The sequence below is a fragment of the Haliotis asinina genome, chromosome 15, assembly GCF_037392515.1.
Source record: "Haliotis asinina isolate JCU_RB_2024 chromosome 15, JCU_Hal_asi_v2, whole genome shotgun sequence".
Classification (NCBI taxonomy): domain Eukaryota; kingdom Metazoa; phylum Mollusca; class Gastropoda; order Lepetellida; family Haliotidae; genus Haliotis; species Haliotis asinina.
The window spans coordinates 1,764,429-1,788,790 of record NC_090294.1 but is presented as its reverse complement, the minus strand read 5'-3'; the positions used below and the strand labels follow the sequence as shown (position 1 = coordinate 1,788,790).

General features: G+C 38.4%; 1 protein-coding gene across 4 annotated transcripts in view; it reads right to left on the bottom strand.

Moving 5' to 3' along the window:
• The window catches only part of LOC137264839 (thyroid hormone receptor beta-like), a 295,265-nt gene that overhangs the window by 195,420 nt on the left and 75,483 nt on the right, over positions 1-24,362 (bottom strand). Inside the window, exon 1 of one of the 4 annotated variants that reach the window (XM_067800179.1) lies at positions 19,957-19,972. The exons of 2 other annotated variants lie outside the window; for them this stretch is intronic. Coding sequence is in view for 1 of the 2 variants with exons in the window: in XM_067800174.1 (XP_067656275.1) it covers positions 7,963-7,981 (19 nt within the window). In the remaining variant the exon portion in view is untranslated. Of the gene's footprint in view, positions 1-7,962; positions 8,688-19,956; positions 19,973-24,362 lie in introns of those variants that run through there. One more of the 4 variants, XM_067800174.1, reaches the window with a different exon arrangement.

The window sequence follows — 24,362 nt, the reverse complement described above, 5'->3', positions numbered from 1 at the left end:
TGTGTGCTGGCGATTTGATGCCTTACTCAGTGTGGATTCAAATCCTGAATGGGACTCAACTCAAAAAAGTACAAGAATTTGTACTTTACTAAGAAAGTATAATCCCAAATATAAGGTTTTACATTTGACCACTTTCTAAATGGCACTGTGTAATCAGATGCTAGTGTGACACTTGTCACAGATGTACAGTTATGCCACACTAGGCTGACACACCTCTCACACAGTAGAGGGGAAACTTCTTCCCTCCACTTAGAAACTAGGCACTGAAATATAATTATATCGATAATTTACCACTCACTCTCTCATGCCTGACTCAACGGTCTGTCTGTACCTGAATCAACCCAGCTTATCCTCAAACACAAACCAGGTCAGTGGGCCAATATTCAGACCACATTCCATCTTGAAACACTCCACCAAGTACACATCCTGGAGCCGAATTTAAGTCTAGCTCCAAATTTCAAGGTATCAAATGACATCCAACCAGGACTAGTTGAGAACAAAAGGCTAAGACTATGACACTATCAGGAGTAGGGAGTCTCAAGGGTTTCCAGAGTAATACTACACTGAAGAAGACGTGTCGGATGGCACATAACTCCATAGACAAACAGGCCATGGTGAACCCTCAAATTTTGGATAAACATACCTTTGTTAGACATCATGGCTGTTGCCTTGCCCTTTTCATGTCCATCTGTTTTCAAAGTAGTTTGAATTCAAGACGGTGCATAACAACACAAGATAAGAATTCAAAACTTGGGAGGTGCTTCTTCCAATAAGTGGATCCACTACTTACTAATCCCTTTTAAACCAACAAAAGGGATTTGGTGAAGTTTTGCATACGAAGAAAATATATGCTAATTTTGCTTCCATATTGCGCCAGTGTTCATAAAGTATTTCAAAATAGCTATGAGTTTACAAGTTATTAAAAGACATTTTTTTAAAAATTTCCCAACATTAATGACACAAAAATCCAAGTTCTATTGCAATGTTGCTTATATAAATAATGAAAGCATTGAAGCAAGTCACTGACTGAAGAACCCTGGAACGTACAATTGCTTGCGTTTTGAAATTCATTGATGAACGTAAAAACATTTCTTTACTTTTCATACCCACACAGTCAACAAAGCGAATCCTTTTTACATAAAGAAAGTGTTAGATCCCAAGAAATCTGTGATCAAAATCTGTATTCCATCAAAATCATCTTCATATTTTCACACAGTTTTCAACTGATCATTCAACCATAATTGGAAAATAAGTGCAAAACAAAACCAAATTAAAACTATTGTTCTCTTCACACTAAAACAAGCACTAATGGTGGGACTTGGTCCAAGCATTTGATGTGGGGATGTTTTGTATCTGGAGGCAACGGGACAGCGACCAAAATAATTCACAAGCACACTGCACTGGATCAAAATCAATGGATTTCCACCAACCTGGAGAAAACCTCCACCTTGGATTTAGAACTTTCACATGCAATATACATTCAGTATTGACAAGATCAGCATACCTACTGGTGACATAAAAAGCTTTACAAGTTCCAAAATATTCAGATAAACCTAACAGACAAAAGGAAGACAATTGATACACAGAAAATGTAGTAGTTTCTGCTGAGACAGGCTTAGAAACTTAGAAGCACAGAGGCAGATTATGCATGTTTCTTGGAACACACGTTCATGATTAAAAGGCTGTCTGAGAATACACTGTAACAGGGACTCGAACACAGGAACAAGGAGAGAGTTGAAGCATGGTACCACAGTTTGAAATAAGGACACATGAAGAGATTTCTTGTAGAAATACCTCCACAAGAGTCTACATTACAAGCACACATAGGATACTAAGGGGTGAACCAATACACTGCTATCACCTCTTACATGACTCCACCTCATGTCATGTTGTGCTGTCTCAGTCCTGGGGGCCTATCATCGACTCAGGGTTCCTCAATGCTGGAGAGTTCTTTATAGAATCATGTTTATCTTTTACCACTGAACTTAGCATTATCCTAGGGGCATGCTTTTTAAGCTGTAGAATCAAAATATATCATAGAAGATCACTTAAAGGCATAACTAATAAACAAATAAGCTATGACATCATAAACAATAGGTGTGAATTGTATGACATTATAAACGATAGGTGTGAATTGTATGACATTAGTAACAATAAGTGTGGATTGTATGACATTAGTAATGATAGGTGTGGATTGTATGACATTTATAAATGAAAGCAAAAAGCAGTGGACTGGATCAACAAATAATGAGTCAACCAACAAAAACACCAGGAACATATGTTTGAATGTTAAACTAGGAAGTATTTAACCAAACAATGATAAACTCTGAAACAACTCCTATATTCCAATAGCATAGGCAGCAGTACCTGGAGGTGTACCTGGGTTAAACATATGACAGTGTTTGCCTCACGTACTCACATCAAGTATCCTCTTACCTCTGAAGAGAAGCTCATTTCTATTCCATACTTGCGTTAAAGAGACCTACATACAAGCATGAACACTATGGATCACTCTGAGGCATAAGTGTTTATTAATTGGGTATTACAGATTACTGTGCAGATACTGCTGAGCATGTAAGCCTGCCTGGATTGTTGTGTAAATGTTGGCAGTGTTGAACGTACAAGTAAGCCTGTCAACTTGGGTACAGCTCTACTCCACTGGGTCAAGCCTTAATGTCCTGAGCTGATTTACCCGGGAACACACATCATATCACCACTTGAACTGTTGTCACGGCCACCTCTCATCATGTTTTCCAAACAACATACCCCCTGTATTTATACACAACAGGAATTCTCAAATCTGATAACAAAATTCCTCAAGAAGGAATGTTTCATGACTCACTTTTTAAGTCACAGTACTAATGTGACAATATATGAATATTTTATGCTAATGTGTGAACTCTCTGTAAACAGCTCTGTGTACATGTTATCAATAAAAGCTCTGTCAGCAGGGGAACCTCTCAGTCAGTGTGAGAAATGGCCATGTTTTAACTGAACCCTGAAATGTAAACCTGCCTAAAGCGGCAGCTTTGAATAAACACTTTCAGTCATACGTTGTCCAGGTGATTAAAGCCATCATATTCATTTCATGGATACTGAGCAAAGTTTGACTATAACTCATTATGAAAGAGAGAGAGAGAGTGAGAGAAAGAAAAGAAAAAGAGAGGGAACATGCACGCACATGCATGATGTGTTCATGTGCTCATGTGCTGCAACACCACGGTAAATGTGAGTGAGTGAGTACACGATACATATCATCAACCACTGCACACATATAGATAGTGACAGCACAACACACAGACACACAATACAACTATGTGCATGTCCTCTCACTATCGATGTGTGTTCAGTGGTTAATGCTACATGTAGTGTGTATTTTAAGGTATTTTAGTGGGTAGTGTGTCATTACATCCACTCCTTACATCCCAAACAATACCATCTTACTACAACGAGAGAGTGAGAATGCATATACAGAATCAAAATCTCCTGTATTTTTCTTAACTTCATTACTATAGCAACAAACCCCTCTCATTCCTTTGCTGTAGGACGCCACAGTATGCAGTAAGAAAGTATGGACACTGACCCTCCAGCAGTTGTAAACCCTAATGATTGTCGTAACATATCCTCGACATTACACAAGGACTCTTGGTTCCCTGTAGTCCAACACCCTACGTGCTGAAATACACTAGATTAGCTTCCGAAATGGGGGTAAAAAATTTTGACACTAAACAAGGAAATCTTTACATTATTTTACAAAATTATAATACGTCACTAACATAATTAGAGTCATCCTAAAGCTGTGACATTTTCTTACAAAAACGTCATTCCTATTACTTTATCAAAACATTGACTTCAACATAATCATATGCATAGCCGGCCCTCTGTTTGGTTGTCAAAATGCTTACAAAAGACATAAAGGTAATCAATACAGCATCAGGAGGAAGGGCTAAAATTTGTCAAAATTCAGAACACCAGATATTATTTTACCATTATATTAGTTTTTTACTTGTACAGAAAACAAATGACAGAGAAACGCTCATTGATGGAAGGGATAGGTAGAAAGGAGGCATGTGGAAAGAAGTCTCTGAAATGCAACTATCTTGGAATTTGGGGTTTAGTTGTCTTTTCATACATACTAGATAGAAGCAAAGAATCTGAATAAATCTAGATAGGCATGCCTTTTAAACATTTGTTCAAAAAAGTGTATATGGTATTTGCAGTGGTGATGGAACTGCCCCGGGACTACCTCGGGACCTATGTAGATCACACATTTCTTCATCAACAGTTGGCATAGTGCTGATAAACATAGAACTAAATCTATGACTGGATCCATGGCCCATTGGATCCTGTTAGCTAAGGGACACAACTCTGTGTGAACATTACTGGTCCAGTTGTACCATGTGCCGCTCAAATGAACATTCCTGACTCATAGATAGATGGGCAAGGGTTGGTTTCCAACATCAATACATGCTGCCTTCTTTTCCCTTACATAATTCCTAAAGATTCGTGGATTGATGTGTATTGATTTAGCAAGAATAATAACATACCTCACAGACATTAAGACAGCAGAACAAATTCTACTTGTATCACCACAATGTATCAGAATGTATCTCAAAAGGATTCAGATAAGTACCATTAAATAACAACGAATATAGTCAGGTTACACAAATTTGAATTTCTTTATTATTTTAGATATTTTCAAGCTATTTTCAACAGTAAGCACATATCAAAGTGTTCTAAACAAATGAATTAAAATTAGTAAATATAAATATTACTCACAAAATGCCAGTGCATCAAAGACTATTGACCATGTTTCATTTTCAGTAAAAGATTTTTAATATTGACAGTTTGGAGTGTGAACATAATTTCTGTCCAACAAGTCAGTGGTATTTTTAATCTTGGTAATCAGATGGTAACTTAAAATATGAAAAAAATAAAAACAATTAATTTTGTTTAAAAGGAGTCTAGTATTACCTCAGAAGCATTTGAGGAAGATGTGACTTGAACATGCATCCATCTGTACAAGGTTCTCATAGATTCATGTTTCACAAAACTAAACACTAATTACACTTGATTGGCATAATCAATTAAGGTTGAATCTCTACTTGGGTACGAAAAAAATAAAGAATGTCACACCTCATTAAGCCAGTGTAATCCGGTTTATCATCACAGCACTGAGTGAAACAGGCAAGTGTGGCACATAATTTTGTAGGGGAGGGGGGTAAAAACCTGAAAAGGCAATTTCTCAATCGTATACAAAACATGCTCCCAGTCTGAAGAGGATGTTCCGCTTCTCCAAGCAGATCATACTGGCCATGTGGAGCCAATGGACTTCCTAGAAAGCCCTGGTGAAAAGCCCCAATGAAAGATTTCATCTCACAACATCAGTGAATAATCTCTAGTACGATGGTAAATTGAATACTGCTGCAATTCCCTGCACATACAATGTCCCTCACAACTATCTTCATTTCACAATTTCCATCTGACTAACCATCCAGTGAAAAGGTATTGTTGTTGGATATATCTAAGTTATTAAAATTAAATATGCAACAATGTTCCTTGCAAAAATACACTTGATTTTTTTGTAGTTTGTAAAGTGATCTGAGACAAACATTATGCTCTTGTATTTACCTGGTGATTATAAACTATGGATGTTTAGCACCTGTTTTACCCAAAGGGAAGGTGTCTTGGATGACTGGTGATAAAACAGATGGAAATCAAACAAGAGCAGGTAACTTTGAAGATCTGTCTTGATTCAGGACTCCCACATAAGTGACATTGTCAATTAAATTCATTCAAGAATATTCAGTCTGTGTGATATGCAACAATGGTAAAAATAACATGACATTCAACTAATATGAGGAGACATTTTTGCACTTACTTGCAAAGAAGCTTTTACCTTTAAAACCAAAGATGAGTTGGTTCCACCTTCAAACTTACATATGATGCAAAACAGTTATTAAGATGAAAAAAAATTATTTCTTTCAATTTTTTCAGGAACTGTCTCACATAAAATAACATTACTTAGTTTAATTACTTATTCAAAAGGAACTGACAGTATATTTAATGCAAAATTATAAAAAAAACAATACTTCACAAGTGGATGATGTGTTTGAAAAACAATTATCTAAACAATTTCTCTAAATTTGTAAATAATTATTTTAAAACAAAAAACATTTAAGTAAATATTATTCAAAATCGTACAAATTGTGCTCAGCCTGACATAAATTACAGGAACCAAATATCTTTTATTAAAGTAAGTAATACAGACATGATAAATTATTTTATGATTATTTCTAAATACATCAGTCAGTGGTGGAATCAGAAGTGACGAACCTCCACCGCAGCATCATACACCAAATACCATCCTGGCAGGATATTTAATTTAGCAGCAGAATTAATGGAATAAATTCACAACATCAAAAGGCCAAATAGCTTCGCAAAATCCCAAGCAATATTTTCTGTGCATATGTAATTACCTCCACTCTGTGAGCAGACTGGGAAATAGATAGGGTCGTACAACACTGCACCAATTTAAACCACATCATTGCTACTAAATATAAGCCACATTTTTTCAGAGAAAATTACTTTCAAGGATGTTTGCAGAATTTACAAGAATTCACCCTTGAGGAATTCCTGCAAATTGTTCCTCATGGTGTAAACATTCTCAAACTTTCCATAACCCTTCCTAAAAAACGTTAACGTGATTGGTTATATGTAATTCAACAAATAAAAGGATGTAAATAGAAATAAATGTTGATAGTTAACAGGAGGAAGTTATGTTCACAAATATTCAACCGAAAATTCTGACTGCAGAGACAAATCTTCTTAACACAGTCCTCTAGAAGTCATCAAAACAATTTGAATTCTGTGTTTTTTTGTAATGATCATGTGATACAAAGACAGTGTTCTCCATATAATACAGGGAAGCATACAAGATATTATCCGGCACTTAGCATAATTTGGCCACTGCCAGCGTGGTAGCTGTAACCTGAACATAGAGGATATCCACACATTACACTGGGTTGAGTTTCTACTGACGGCCTGAAGCATCCACTTATCAGTGGACAGAGTTCAGACACCTGGTACTTACAAAACCTTTGAAATACAACATACTTACACACACGTATTTCTTACGTTCAGTAGCATAAATGCTTTTAAATTTTTTATACATACAACATTTAATTCTAGATTGAACAAGGTAAATATTATAGATATCATTTGCATTTATATTTTGTTATAAGGGGAAAATATTTCACACAGCAGTTTTCAAATAGTAATGGAATGCCTTTGATGTATGTGTTCTAATGTGAGTGAGTATATAATGTCGTATCCCGGGAAATCTCCACACACTGCAATACGAGATGTAGTAGAGTAGTGCACTCACGCCAGGGTCAAAGAGGTAGAGGGTACCTGCAACCAGCACGGAGCTACTCCCCTGTATAAATATCTCCCCTAATCTCTTCCTATCTCAAATAATTGGCCATAAGTATGAGTTTATCTTAATGTCTGTAATAACTTGATAATGAGTGATTTGATTAGACAAGATTCATTGGATTTGACAAATTATATGATGAGGTAATTATGATTTTACATTAACACTACTTGTCATTGTTGGTATTAGTGACAGTGTTTATTTCTTGTATCTACACTTGTATCTGTTAATACACCAGGCTGTAGTATATCATTCACAACTACTTACCAGCACAGTATAGACGGGATATCAGTTCCTGGAAAACTTAGGTAAGTTCACTGTGAACAACTCCTCAAGTTGCTTCTGAATGTAGTTGAATCACATTGATAACAAATTACCCCATTACAGAACACAACAGAGGAACTATTTTTATGTGTAACTGAGGGAATAGCGACATGCATATTTACATACAACAATCAATAGTTCGTCAATGCTTCATGAGTATCAGAATGTGTTTCAAGTGTGTACAGGACTCATTACAAACTCACCGTCAGCAGGACTGTCCATTCTGATCAATAAAGCACGCTTCAACACCAGCAAGGCACAAACTTTCCTCACGAATCTACATCCAAATCACCTTTACACAATTCACAAATAAACCATTAGTATCCAGAACTAGTAATCCAAAGTTCAATAGGAGTGAGATGAGTGGATACGCAGTTGCCTTCTTGATGCAGGACGGAGAGCAAAGAGCAGCATCTGTACTATCCTGGTACAGTGGAGGGAGGAGAAGGAAGATCAAGGTGAGAAGTATCTACTCTTCTGTGAGTCTGACACTGTGAGTAATGTTTGTCTGCCCCTTTCCTTCACACAGGGGTAGCAGTCTCACCGAGTTAACGTGCTTCTCGCAATCCAACTTCCTCCAGTGGGATAACGTATCTCGCTCCGACCTCCTCAGTATCACTCTATCGTATTTAAAGAGGCTTATTTTATCGGGTGATCTTTGAACTCATCCCTGACAAAACCCAACAGAATCTGATCTGTGGCTCAAATAGCAGGACAGTCTCTTACAAGTTCTTACAATGCTGTCCGGGCAGCCAGTGTGGGTAAGGATTTCTCTATCCGACTCTGGGCTTTGTGTAACGGGAGACTCTCACAATCTACTCCCCTGCATGTATTCTACAAAGCACATCTACAAATACTAGCAAAAACCATAGGGTGGCAGAGGAGTCCTCTAGCCTTGCCACTGGGGGTGAGGATGGATGGCTTGTGTGTATCCCTTCCCCATAAACAGATCCCTCAGGCTATTTGGGGGGCTCAATGGGGGGACCTCTCATGCATGAAATAGAACATTTTGTTGTAGAAGCGACAGATAGTTCGGACAATGCCCTTCTGCTTCTCGACATTACAAGGGTGTTACCATACATTTCACTTTATTAATTGACATGCCTAAATGCTTAGGCTGTGTCTTGTGTTACAAACATTTTGTCACTTACATCCCACATTACCTCATTTGGGTTGGACCCAAACACCTATTTCAACTGCATTACCTATCTCAATCACTTTCTAAGCTCATTTTTGTCACACTGCTGTGAAATAATGTTTGTTTTAAGGACATGTTTTCAAGGCAGAAATTTTAATGCACTGGGACATATTTGTCAAGCTATTAATGCCATGTATACACTAATATACTCCTTGTAACTTCCACCTTCCTGTCCCCGCCAAATCTATCATATATCCACTCCATCTAGCAGAGAATCTCGGTACACGTACAGAAGCATTTTATATGGTACTTGACAATACCCTGACTACTGTAACACACACCACGCTTACATCCGTGACATGCAAAGAAGGTGCAATGATGTTGAAATCCTGTATTTAATGGTGAAGTTAAAATGTTTACAAGAAAATTCATAATGCTGAGTGAGTGAGTGAGTGAGTGAGTCCGTGCGTGATGTTAGCTTTATCCCTGACATACAGCCATGAGAACAAGAACTGGAATTACAATGTTATGAGTACATCAAAATTATACCCCAAATCAACTTGATAACCATATTGAGGCATACCAATAATACATCGGCTGGAAGTAGACAAATCAAGTTTGAGTGAATTAGCTGGTACCAATAGAGTAGATGACAGTCCATGTTCAATAACACACAGCTTGCTGTCTATCCACGACATTGTTTCTGGTGGTGGAATCTGTGCATCAGCTCCACTAGAGTCATGGATGAGCGGGGATTGGATGGTTACAGGTAAGAAGAACTTCAAGAACTCTCCAAAAATAATATATTTAAATGTATGTAGCATTTTTTTACCATTATTTGAAATGTGTGAGTAACAATCTTGACAAGGAATATGAGACATTCGTCAGGGATTTGTGACAAGCTGTTTCTGAAAGCACCAAATGCTCATGCAAAAAGTCATGTAAGGAATATTCAGTGAATTTTTCTGAAGCCCTACGATATTGTTCAAGATTCATTTACATATAAAGTTGGCATTACCCTGTTACAATGGCTCACTGTTCCCTATTTTATCAATTCCAACCATGAACAACAGACTGTGGTATTTGATATTTACGTACATGGATGATTGTTTGGAGGAAAAACACAATGTACCAGATGGGCATGATTATCATCGAAAGCCTCTTTTCTGTCATGAACAAATCCTTTATCATAGTCCAGCAATAACTCTACGATAATATTATTTCAGGATTTAATAATTATAATCATCTCATGTGATTCTACTAATTAATCACCATTATCAAAATCAACACCACAATAACAACAATCATCATCATCATCATCATCGCCATCATCATCATCTTCATTGTCGTCTTCATCATTAGCATCATCACAAGATCACTTTTTTATTATAACTGCCATCAGGAATTATTAATTTCCATCATTATCATTATTTCAGAAAATTACCATCCTCATCAACCCATCACTACCCTTCATGTACATTGTTAACTTATCAAACATTTCTGGTTAGAAACCATGAGATAGCAGATATATACGTCATAAAAATCAGATGTCCAAAACCATGCTTAAACAATGAAAGGTTTCTTGGACATGTGCACTGCAGTTGGCAACTGTTACACTTTCTCTTCTTACATTCAACGATCATCTTTCCTCCAAAATGTTTTAACAAAACAATATTCTTTCCTCTTGTTTATTCACATGTGTTCGTATCCATGGTGATAGAATAAGAGCATTTTTTTTTTCGATGCAGGTGTTTGCAGTTAAAATTACCCTCACTCACAATTATTTCACCCCGGTCCATGAAAATACCAATGTCAAAAACAACTACATTGCTCTGTTACACTTCCCGTCTACTTGAAATGACAGACTGACAGAAAATTCATTACATCTAACTGACAATATTTAAACTTGAATTCTAATTGAAAATATTCCAAAAGGCACTTTAAACTCTTCAAAAGTAAACGAACAAAATATGTAAAGTTGCATCAAATTGACATGAAATGAATTCCCAGCAAATCATTCATTTGAAAAAAGGTTAAAGAATCAAAAACATTCTAAAACCATTAACAATAATAGTGACATAAATATTTGGGTAATTAATAAAACAAGTCCCATACTTGCCTGAGCTGAACCCACGGCCATCACGCCTGGGGAATTTCTTCACCTCATAAAATACCAAAGACTTAAACTTTAGATCGTGGGGATCTGCTATAACAGTACATGCATCACCTGTTCTGGTAGATACAGCAGATATTGAAGCTATGATATAATAGATATGATTGTGGGTATATATACTGACTTTAATTAACACATGTCTAAATTAAATGGTGACTTTGCTATTCATGCTTTTCATGTTTGAAATACTTTATTTGTACTATTTATGTTGTTATTAGTTAATCAATGGGCCTTATAAAGAAACATGTCAGTTTTTATCTGCTATATCAGAAATGCCAACATACCGCAAACAAGTAACTTTTAACAGGTCAGACTATTCTTATATTAAGGAGTGAATGAGTTTATTTTTAATAGCAATATTCTAACAATATCACGACAGGGGCCAGAAATGAACATGAAACCCAGGTCTTTGGTGTGTTAAGCCAACGCTTTAACCACTAGGGTACCCTACCCTACCACCATTCTCTCATAACGAAACTGAAACAGGTTTCTTGCCACAAAATAGCAGCATAAAATAAAATCAAGAAGTGATAACTGAATTGAAAGGGTTGTTTTCCAAACCACTCTCAGGCTAACAACGGCCCTGATCATCATAATCATGTGAGTTATATGCTCCTCATCCGACGCTGGGCTAAAAAATAATCGATGGGAAATACAACAAAATGTTGAAATCATTATTTTTATGTTCTGGTCCTTTGATCACAGAAAAACAAATAAACTTTGATTTGGTATGTACTGAAAAAAACTAACAAATCCGCCCTGGAAGTTCTTTGTTGTCTAAAACATGCTTGAAATATGTGCAATACAGCAAAAGTATGAGATGTAACTAGTGGTCCAACATATATATATCACAGGTCCTCCAGATATCTGTCTGTGAAGTATGTCAATATCTATTTGTCACCATGTAACATACTCATTTTAGCAAAAGAAAAGTCACATAAAACTATATTCCAGAAGACTGTTTCCCTCCCCTACATCTATCATTGTGTTCCACAGTCAGTCAGCACCACCAAACCAGTCTGCAGAACTTTTCATTCCAAAATGGCAACTTCACCTTCATGTCTGGCCCCCAAAAAGATTCTCATGTTGGACAGCAGAATTACACAATACGTCACAAACAATAATGAATGAGCATTATTCTCCTTCACTGTTAGCGCACTATTCCAGCCAGTGATAATGGAGATTCACCTCCACACATTCTCAAGTTCTGCCATTGACAAGGATGCTTTGAACACTCTGAAAACTTAATATTGTGTCTGAATGGGAGTTCAGATGATTCACAAAACTGAACAGTTTGAAATAAAATCAGCACAAATCCACTGATCTGCAGAAATCCCTGTGCACCCCATGCAAGTCTATAAAGCAGTTGGGAAGTCTAGATTACTACTTTTTGACTGAAAATTAAAGAGTCTCTGGGCACTTTATTATATTTTAAGAACATAATCAGCAGCTGGTGTTTCCCAGAGACTAGATGTTAGTCCACCCTGCTGAGTTCAGATAATTAACTGTGACAGATACTTGTGCCATGAACATCAACAGATGGATCTACAGAGCTGTGATCCTGACATCGATCTTCACTGACTGATCACCAAGAGATGCTGGTTAATAACATTGAACTTGGATCATCAAACTCAAATGACACAACACCATCAAAACAATTCTGGACATAACAAATGTCCCTATCCTTTTCCAAGCTGTTCTCATACCAGCATTCATCAGAGCCTCTTCCAACAATGACCCACCTCAAGAGGACCACACTGAATACATCTGGAATGTTCCTATTTTCAAGTGAATCTGTTGCAGGTATAGAAATCCCAAAGGTCAGCATCAATCAGATCCCTACACTCTCTCCATCTCTCATCTGCTTATCTCCTTCAACTCACCTCCCCTCTTCCACCATCCATCACTCAAACATCCCCTCCTTATTGATCTCGCCAGCATCCCCCGTCCCTTCAGATCACCCCAAGGGACTCCCTCCCTACAGTTCACCCCACAGCACCCCCCTCCCAACAGTACACCCAACAGCATGCCCCCACTCCCTGCAGCGCCCCTTATTCAGTATCAAGACATTTCATGGGCCTTACCCCAACATCCCTCTGCTCAATGCATGCCTCTAGTGGCCCTCTTCCCTTGAGTCATCCTTACCTTCCCTCACCTGTCCATCTCCAACTCTATATGAACAACCTCCATGCCCCCCACCTCTAATCCAGCCTCTTCCCTATCCACCACCCCTACATCCATCACCCTCAGGGAAGCCTCCCATCAGCACCCCAGTGACAGTTCTCTGCATGTAATTGGGTGTTTTTTCTTGGGTCACTATCGCCTTACAGTGGATCAACAGGTGCACTGGGCTGCTGCTGCTTACAGTTGTGTTTTGCTTGCTGGTATTCCCACTGGCCTGCTTCAACTGGAGCTGTAGTTCCACCACAACATCCTCCTCTGTCGCAGCCTTCTCTCACCCCCCTGCTGTGAACCTGTTAACCCTCTCTCACCCCCTTCCAAAATCCTTCTCTCACTCCCTGATGTTAACCCTCTCTCACCCCCTTACTGTAAACCTTCTCTCAACCTATCATTAAGCCCACCCCCATTCAATCCATACCTTTTTGTCTCCCTTGTCCCCAAAATGTTGTGATAGTGTCCATGACTTCTGATGGGTCAACTGATCCATGGTGTCTTCCCATTGATAGAGGCCTATATATGGGCCAGACAAGCCAGTCACTGGTCTTAAGCAGCAATCAGTGTCTTTCTAGTGATTACTTGCACGACCACAGACAATCAGTTAGATGTGTTCTGGACAGCCACAGATCAACCCACTTGTTACAGACAGTCAGAGAGATGTGTTCTGGGCATGTCGAAATATATGAGGCATACTTACAAGTTTACACTCTGAAAGAATGAAAGATTTTAGATTGATGCTCACAGTGTCAATCACTGGATTGTTTGGTCCGGAAACTGTTTTTTACAGGCTATAATAATAATGGTAGTATGGAACACTGTGTTGAACAAACTTTAGTTGAGAAAACCAAACAGCAATCTCCCTCCCTAATATTCAGGAACAGAAGTGAACACTTTACCCTTAATTGCCAATGCCATTCCTTCAACCCTAACCCAAACATTGGAACAGTGTATAACTCAATATACCTCCAGTTTAAACAGCAATCTGACCCAAGGGCTATTTTCAGCACCCACGGTAACAAGTTGTACCTTTTTTCATTGTTCATAATGGAGCATGTGAGTTCAATAAACTGACTCTTGTTTGCTGCAAGAGCTCGGGTCAGGTCTGGATTAGATTTTCTCCAGTTCCACTTCCACTGCCTACGATCAGCTGCCAGTCAGTCAGTGTCTACCCTAAAAAAACCCTCCTTTTGCTTCCTGTGTCCCCTTGTAGTACCTGTGATCTAGCCCGGCCAGGAACACTTCAAAGTCAGTGTCTCAAGTCTCAGGTGAATGTGTAATCACATGGGCTAAAACTGTGATTGAGTTCAGGGCCATGCACATATGTATGTAGTTTATAATGGGTTGGCACTATGTCTGTGTGGAATAGTTAAACAATATACTGTGTACCCATCCGCCAGTCCATTCACTCATCATGCATCCATCCTTTCACCTGCCTACAGATCCTCCTTCCATCCACTCACTCAACTATCCATCCTTTCACCTGCCTATCGATCCTCCATCCATCCACTCACTCAACTATCCATCCACTCACTCAACTATCTATCCTTTCACCTGCCTAGCCATCCTCCATCCATCCACACACTCAACCATCCATCCTTTCACCTGCCTACAGATCCTCCATCCATCCACTCACTCAACCATCTATCCTTTCACCTGCCTACCGATCTTCCATCCATCCACTCACTCAACTATCCATCCTTCCTCCTGCCTACAGATCTTCCATCCATCCACTCACTCAACTATCTATCCTTTCACCTGCCAACCGATCCTCCATCCATCCACTCACTCAACTATCCATCCTTTCACCTGCCTACCGATCTTCCATCCACCCACATACTCAACCATCCATCCTTGCACCATTCATCCATCCAACAACCCACCTTGATCCACCCATCTTTCCATCTATCCATAAAAGAACACACCCACCCACCTATCCATCCATTTTTCAATGTATCCATCCACCCACCCACCCATCCATCCACCCATCCATCCCCCCATCAACTCACCCATCTATCCACCCACCATCCTTCCATCCAGTATCACACCCATGTACAACCAAAATATAGTGCTTCGTGCTCACGAAGGCATACTGCCCATTCAGTAGAGTGCACACACCAATTTAATGTGTTTAGTGATGTGATATTTCCAGTGCAGACAAAATACCTACATCATATATCCTCAGGTATCTTTGAACAAGTATTAACAAACTTGGCAAATACAAATTTGAAACTTGAGATAAAACATCTCTTGATTTAATTCAAATATTATCTCCTGTTCTGTAAGGCATTCTCTTACAAGCAGAGATTTTGATTACCAACAACTAACCTTTATGCAATGATTGAATTTATTTATTTTGAATTAATGTTGATGTTTTCAGGGGTTATTTTTCAAGAGTATCATATTCAAATTTTGCTCAATTTTAGCTCAAGATTTCATTGTACATACTACGAAATAATAACATGGCTATCAATTTGGGACAGTTTATCCTTGTGTGGTATTTTTTACGCATGGTACTATTTGACAAAAGAACTATCATGGCTTATGAGCTCAAAGTTGTAAAAACGTTTGCTGACATATTACAGTGAAACTGCTACAAACATGACTTTTAATGAGTCTGAGTATGGCATTTATGGTAAATGTCTGTCACCTCTGTCAACCGACGTTAATTTCTTCATTGTAAATAATGGTGAGTTGCTGCACTGCCGATACATTCACTCAGGATTCCACCGAATTTGTATTGCAAGCAATATGCAATGAATTTTTTTAAAGGGAATCCATAAAAAAGATCAAAACCAAAGTCCACCTTTACAATGAATATTTTAAAACTATTTTTAAACCCGACTACCAAGATCAGAATCCAGAAACGTATCCTACATAGAGTTATTACATTCCTGCTGTATCCATTTTGCTTGATCAGAGCTGCCATACTGTTGTATAAGATGCTTTTCACTGTGCAATATATGAAATGAATTGAAAGACTTGTCCTCTGTTTGGGGTACCAGGTACAGGCCTGTAGTTTGACTGTTTCTGGTACATTTCTGTAAACAGATATATACAAGGGGTACATATCTGTAGTACCCGTGCCAAAAACGACAGCCTCAGCCTCACTACCAGACCATAGCTCAAAGAAAACTTCCAGAAAGGTATTATGTATCCACAAGACTTGCCAAGACATGCACAGATTATCTGCAGATGCCATTGAGATCAGAGGACACCTGCAGCAAGCTCAGATTCTTCATACTGAAGACCACCAGCACATGCCCCTCCCTCAACACCTGGAACTGCCCCTCCCTCAACACCTGGGACACTCCCTCCTTTAAACACCTGGGACACTCCCTCCCACGACCTTCTCCCTTCTTCTCCTACTTGCCACCAGTGTACTGTTGATGAAATCTTAACAAGGGGATGACTTAGGAACCACTTCTCACTTCAGTACTAGATTTCCTCTTCTCTCATCCTTCCCCAACACTGTAGTCATGCAACATCAACCCGTACAGGACCCCTTCATGTAATCTGATCGTGATGCATTACTGACCTCCCTGTGTCATACTACAGATGCCCATCCAGCTGAGGTCATGCTTGTGAAGAAAGATGCAGCTTAGCATACAAATTCAAAGAATGTCATGATGCAACAGCCTATTTTGAATCCTCCACCATTCTATTTCACATACTCATTCAGACATAACTTCAGTTTCAAAACTTTCACCAGGACATCAGACTGCTTGTACATGTAGTACAGAGAGCTCTGTTGTATATTCTTTACCGCCCACCCCTACTGGGCCCCACATCCTGTACAGGTAGAATCAACGGGTAACTCGATCTACTACAATTTAACTCTGGAAGATATTTTGTATCAGTAAGCCTCTGACACATCAGGCTGACGAGATGGAGATCCACAAAGGCTACCAATCATTTCTTCAGGGACATCATACAAAAGTTTCTTTCTGAACTGCAGCCCATACTCAGCTTCAAATATTTTTTTACATACCTCAGATAGATGTAACTCTGACATGGCTGAATTCCATGTATATCTACAATCTCTTTATATGGAACATTAAAGGTATTTTTGAAAAGCAGATGTTATTGCTAAATGTATATTAGTTCTCCACAGATTTGTTCCAAATCCTGAACATGATGTAAATTGCATCCCATATTCGTAGTTCTGCCATTGTTTGAATGTTCACTAATGCTGCTGTTAATTTGTGACTAAATCCATCCTTTTCCTTTTCCTTCAACTTCTCTAAAACATACGACTTGGTTACAATGTCAGGATATATCAAAGTGTAAACGTTCAATCAATGATTAATTAACAGCTAATGAAAATGAAACAATTGCAGCACTTTTTCCAGTACCCTTCATGAGATGTACAACAGAAAGAGAGGCAAGGATATTATTTTCCTGTACATCAAAGCAAAAGTATCTCCACAGAGAATCTTGTTAGTCTGGACGATGTTTTTTTCTGGAAGCCCTGAAAATACTACAATAAAGGAGACTACTACAAAAGGGGACATTACTACAACACCCACTGCCCTGCTCCCACTCGGAAGCACCATAAGGAGTTCTGCATATGACCCTGTCCCCAACTCATCTTTCATCACTTTCTCTTCCCTGCTCCTCACCAAGAAGAGGGTCATGTGTCCACCAGTGAACCACTCCTCATCACTGCGTCTTTCTGTCCATAACAGAATCATGTCATGTCCTTCATCCTGTCCCATAAAGACCTATTCCTCTAGACATAACACTACAACAGAGTCATGTAATGTCCATCATCCTCCATACAGATCTATTCCCCTAGATGTAGCATTACAACAGTCATGTGATGTCCTTCATCCTGTTCCATACAGATCTATTCCCCTAGATGTAGCATTACAACAGTCATGTGATGTCCTTCATCCTGTTCCATACAGATCTATTCCTCTAGATGTAGCATTACAACAGTCATGTGATGTCCTTCATCCTGTTCCATACAGATCTATTCCCCTAGATGTAGCATTACAACAGTCATGTAATGTCCATCATCCTCCATACAGATCTTTTCCCCTAGATGTAGCATTACAACAGTCATGTAATGTCCTTCATCCTGTTCCATACAGATCTATTCCCCTAGATGTAGCATTACAACAGTCATGTGATGTGCTTCATCCTGTTCCATACAGATCTATTCCCCTAGATGTAGCATTACAACAGTCATGTGATGTGCTTCATCCTGTTCCATACAGATCTATTCCCCTAGATGTAGCATTACAACAGTCATGTGATGTCCTTCATCATACTGCTTCACACTCCCAGGAACAGGATCCTGTGCTGCTATTGAGAAAGGAGGAGAGTTATCCTCCTCTCACAGCCCCTCTCCTCCAGCCCCTCCCCGGTGCTCCCCCAGGAATAGTAACATTAGAGTGTCATGTAATAGCCCTGGCAACCAGATAACAGAAAGACTCTGGCCTCTCTGCCATTTCCTCTGATTTTATCTGCTCTGGTGTGACTGTTTATATTCCTTTTATCTTTGTCTGTCTGCATTAATTCTTTCACATGGTTGCAATATTGTGGCACAAACGTAAATTCAGAATGTGTCGTGAATTAAAACTGAACTCATAAAACCTCATGCAAGAGATGCACACTTTCAGGCAAAGACCCAACTCTTAACTAAGATCCAAGTAGGACTAATTTTTACATGCAGACACAAAAAACAAGAGGACGATATCAGCTGACGCAAAATTAATCAGCTTCCTGGTGAGATCCTCTAAGCTTTCACCCGAAGTCTATTTGGGAAGGCAAGTGGTTGGCGTGTTTGCTTTTCTTGAAGATAACCCAGATTTGAATCCTGATCTAGGTTAAATGCAAACATGGTGTGGCTTGGCCATCTTTGCAATGTGAGACAAGTTACACCTATCAGTCTTGGCTACCTCTGAAAACTGGGACAAGTCACACAAGTGCAGTTAATCTAAATATGCCAACTGGGACAAGTTGTATCAGAGAGGATTGGTCACCATACTTAACTGGGACAAGTGGTACCAGAGCAACTTGGACACCATACTTAACTGGGACAAGAATTACAAGAGCGGCTTGGACAGAAAGTTAACCGGGACAAGTTCAACCAGAGCGACTTGAACACCATACTTGACTGAGACAAGAAGTACCAGAATGGCTTTGTCACCATTAGAAGCTGGGAAGAGTGGTGTCCCACATAAATGCACCTTGGCAACCATCATGGCAACTTGGACACAACTCAACCAGTCTGTGCCCCTATGACTAAACCATCAGAGCTCACAAGAAGGAAGAGATAACCCCCTCTGCTCTTGTACACTCCAGGAGTTTAAAGAGTTTATATTTAGTAGACAGTTCCTCCATACATACCTTCTAAACAACCCACATTGATAAGGTGCCATGGACCAAGCTAAGATCAACACCTCTATATTACAAGACAAACTTTCATACTGATTACCAATGACTGTGCCAGAAGTCCCTTTCATCACTAAGACCAAGTCAGTCTCCGTCTCAATGATTTTTACAGGTCACATTCTTTCAGTTCAAAACAAAATACACTCGAACAAATTTGTCACTGACTTTTGCATTTTTGCAGCTTTTTACTTTGATGTAGACATTGTGATGTCCATGTTGAGTTTCTTCTTATACTTCGAACTAGACAAGACAGACAGTACTGACTGTCAGTGTTACTACATGGTACAGATCATGATAATACTCACTCACTTGCTCATTCGCAGCACAGAAATGAAGTTCTAGTTTGTTGTAATACTGCACTCATCAGTATTGCTGCCATATGGTCAGTAGATGTCATGGGCAAGCCTGCATCTGAAGTGTTGGCAAATGATGTATGCTGATTTTTTGCTTCCTACATTGTAGAATGTGTCAAGCACAGGGTGACAACATACACATACATGCATCGAAGACAGCACAAACAAAACATGTCATATAATCAACACACATAACAAACAATGCATACACAACATGCATATTACAGTCCTCTTCTCCACCCTCCCAAGTAAGGCCTCCCCACACTCCTCCCCTATTCCCTCCTCTGTGGATGGAGAACTTCACGGACTTACTCACAGTTACATAATCAATGCTAACTAATAAGAGTCGCATCAAAAGTAAAATTAGATTTATTCTCAAAATTAGTTCAGCAATAATATCAATTAAATTTGCAACAAAAGTCTTCTAATTCATGTTAATAATCACAAAATAACAATAAACCAAACATCATGCCAACAAAACGAGTTGAACGACATATATTCACAGTTACAATCAAGGGGTTGTCCAGTTCAATAACAAGGTGGACACAGGGTAGCTCATCTGGCCATCAACCATCTTTTGTATCATTAAGTCCACTAAGTCCTCTATTCATCCCGGACCAGCCTCTATTTGAACAAAGTCCTCCATTTGGACAATTGAGATCTGTAAATGGACACCGGTTTTTCTGTAAGATTCAAACTAGGTCATTGAAACCCCACTATTTGACAACAATGTATGCTTGATGGACAGTGTACTGCTATTTCCTTAAGACCTGTATGGGCAGCTCCGCTGAAGGAGTCAGTGCCCCCTCTGCTTCAAGGAGTGCCCCTGTAGGCTATTATGGGCCATCAGCCATATGGGTCATTATGATCTTAACATTATCACCTCTGCCATTTATCTTGATTAGCTACAGTTAAAGGGTTATATTTACCAGTAATAGGGCAATTACAGATTATTAGATTTTAACCTCTGATAATCTTGGACTGCAATCCCACTAAATCGGTTTCTACAGAAACATATAAGCCAGGTATGACAGTCCAGGTGAGAGGTGCTCTCATAGCAAAATGAGATTTCAGGAAACAATATGTCCCATTGATGGAGTTGTGACTTTGTGGGGTGTGACTCGGTTGTGTATTTGTGTGACCACTGTGTAACTCAGTTGTGTGACACTTGGTTGTAGGACCATTATGTGACTCGGTTGTGTGAAGGTTGTGTGACACTTGATTATGTGACCACTGTGCTACTCAGTTGTGCGAGTGAGTGAGTGAGTGAGTGAGTGAGTGAGTGAGTGAGTGAGTGAGTGCATTGCCACTTCAAGTAGTACTCCAGAGAGGGAATCAAATCCAATCCGTCATTGAAGAAAGCAAACACTTATACCACTAATCTAGTCTTGGATGCTGGGAACATGTTCTAACCTGAAATCCCAACACTAAAACTGAAATAACCACAGTCAAGATTCAAACCGAATCAACAGTACCCAGCAGTTGGAGGTCACAGCATACACAATTTTACAGCATATTCAGCAAACAATCTTCACTTATATCCCGTTGGCAAAGGTTTCAATGCACAAAGTGAAAAAATACATTTCATGCAGCAAAACTGTGTGTGTCCATATTACGCATGAATGTATATGAATGTCACTGCAGATAAACATCATTTAACTTTTTCAAAACATCGATGTAATTATACAATGCATGATACTAAGCTGAAGCATTTAAACTTAATGTTAATGATTTGCCACAGGACTGGGACATAAACAGTCATGGTGTTCCTCCGTGTCCAGACATGACCTCATGATATATAGTAAACAAAGACAATGAATATCATCCTGTGTACAAGTTTTGGGGGACTGGGTTTTTTTCTGTCAAAATCAAGAATCAAGAACTGGTATTAAATACGCTGTGACAAGTCTGATATCACCAACAGAGTCTCTCCATGCAAGTTCTGAGACAGAGTCATTTACAGGTAAAGGTAGAACGACAACTAGGGCTCATTGTTTATAAATGTATTTTTATTGATCTGATAGACCCACATGTCATGAATGATATGCCAGTCTGAGGCAAAATTATGAGAATTTCATAACTAATCTCTGAACAGAAAACAATTATAGGCTGCAAGTATGGGATACTTGTGTAGCCATGGTAACCATTTGACAGCCTTAACACATTATTTTTTCTGCTATCAGTAATACTTTTCTTAATGTAAATTGATGACACTGATTTCAAGAAAGAACATGCTAGCAAGAAAATATTATTTCTATTTTAATAACCGACCATATAACATTTTTTTCACAAGCTATCTGGCATGTCCCTCAGCCTGGAGACACTGGTAGATAGATAGCTGTCTCTGCCGTCATTGATAAATCAATGTCTTCTAGAAAAACATCTGCATGAAAATTATTATCTCAAGAACATAAATATTTCAAAGTTTGCCTGAGGTTTTAGTTTTACTGCGAAACAAGCTGGATTTTATTTTACTTTAATCTCCATCAGGTGTACCATAAAATGTCTTGAAGATTTTGCATATCTTCCAAATTCTGTATACATACAGAATAACATCAAATCTGAGCACTGCTAAATCTGCAAGGTTAAAGAATTTTTAGCAAAGCATGCAATCACCTTAACAAGAAGTAACAAAATTTACATATTTTAAGACACAGAAAAATTAGATCTACAAAATTCAATGATTTTTGGGTAAGAGTTAACATTTTATGAAGTAAATAAATTCAAATGGCCTGCATTAAGTATAAATCAGGTTTCCTTTAAGTATTCTAACCATAACCATTTTCAAAACATTTGTTACATAAACTCTCAGGTCATTTAAATAGGTCATAATACTTAAATTCTTTCTGTTAAAAAATGTTTATAAAAAATATTTCATGCATAAAATGCTGGTATATCTTGGGCACGAACCAGTACTTGAGTCTATATGGTAAGTAAGGGTAAATTATACATGTAGGGTAGATAACACTAATAACACTTATATCTGTACAGTAAGTAATGCTAAGTGTAATATATGTGTAGTGTTGATAACAGCTGTATCTGTACAGTAAGCAATGCTTAAATGTGAAGGGTAAATAACACTTGTATCTGTACAGTAAGCAATGCTTATACGTGTAGGGTAAATAACACTTGTATCTGTACAGTAAGCAGTAAGCAATGCTTATATGTGAAGGATAAATAACACTTGTATCTGAACAGTAAGCAATGCTTATATGTGAAGGGTAAATAACACTTGTATCTGTACAATAAGCAATGCTTATATGTGAAGGGTAAATAACATGTGTATCTGCACAGTAAGCAATGCTTATCGTGTAGGGTAAATAACACTTGTATCTGTACAGTAAGTAATGCTTATACGTGTAGGGTAAATAACACTTGTATCTGTTCAGTAAGTAATGCTTATATGAGTAGGGTAAATAACACTTGTATCTGTACATTAAGTAATGCTTATATGTGAAGGGTAAATAACACTTGTATCTGAACAGCAAGCAATGCTTATATGATAAGGGTAAATAACACTTGTATCTGTACAATAAGCAATGCTTATATGTGAAGGGTAAATAACATGTGTATCTGTACAGTAAGCAATGCTTATACATGTAGGGTAAATAACACTTGTATCTGTACAGTAAAAAAGTACTGCTTATATGTGTAGGGTAAATAACACTTGTATCTGTTCAGTAAGTAATGCTTATATGAGTAGGGTAAATAACACTTGTATCTGTACAGTAAGTAATGTTTATACGTGAAAGGTAAATAACACTTGTATCTGTACAGTAAGTAATGCTTATACGTGTAGGGTAAATAACACTTGTATCTGTACAGTAAGTAATGCTTATACGTGTAGGGTAAATAACACTTGTATCTGTACAGTAAGTAATGCTTATACGTGTAGGGTAAATAACACTTGTATCTGGCTGGATTGTGATGCTTATATGTGTAGTGTAGATAACACTTGTCTCTGGATTGTAATACTTATACGTGTAGGGTAAATAACACTTGTATCTGGATTGTAATGCTTATATGTGTAGTGTAGATAACACTTGTATCTGGATTGTAATGCTTATACGTGTAGGGTAAATAACACTTGTAATGCTTACACATGCAGGGGAAGTATTTGTACAGTAAGTACTGCTTGAATCTGTATGTTAAGTACATGAAATAGGTTTACTGAAAAAAAAATACAATACAAGTACCTATGTAAGCCTCCAAGACAGCTCATCAAGTCAAGGATCACAGTGCCTCTCCACAGTGTACCTCAGCTTCAATGGCATGATAAGTTTGTGGTAGGCATTCTTGTTTATACGTCAGAGTCTCACCCTTTTTGACCAGACCATCCACCCCGATCACAAACTATATTTA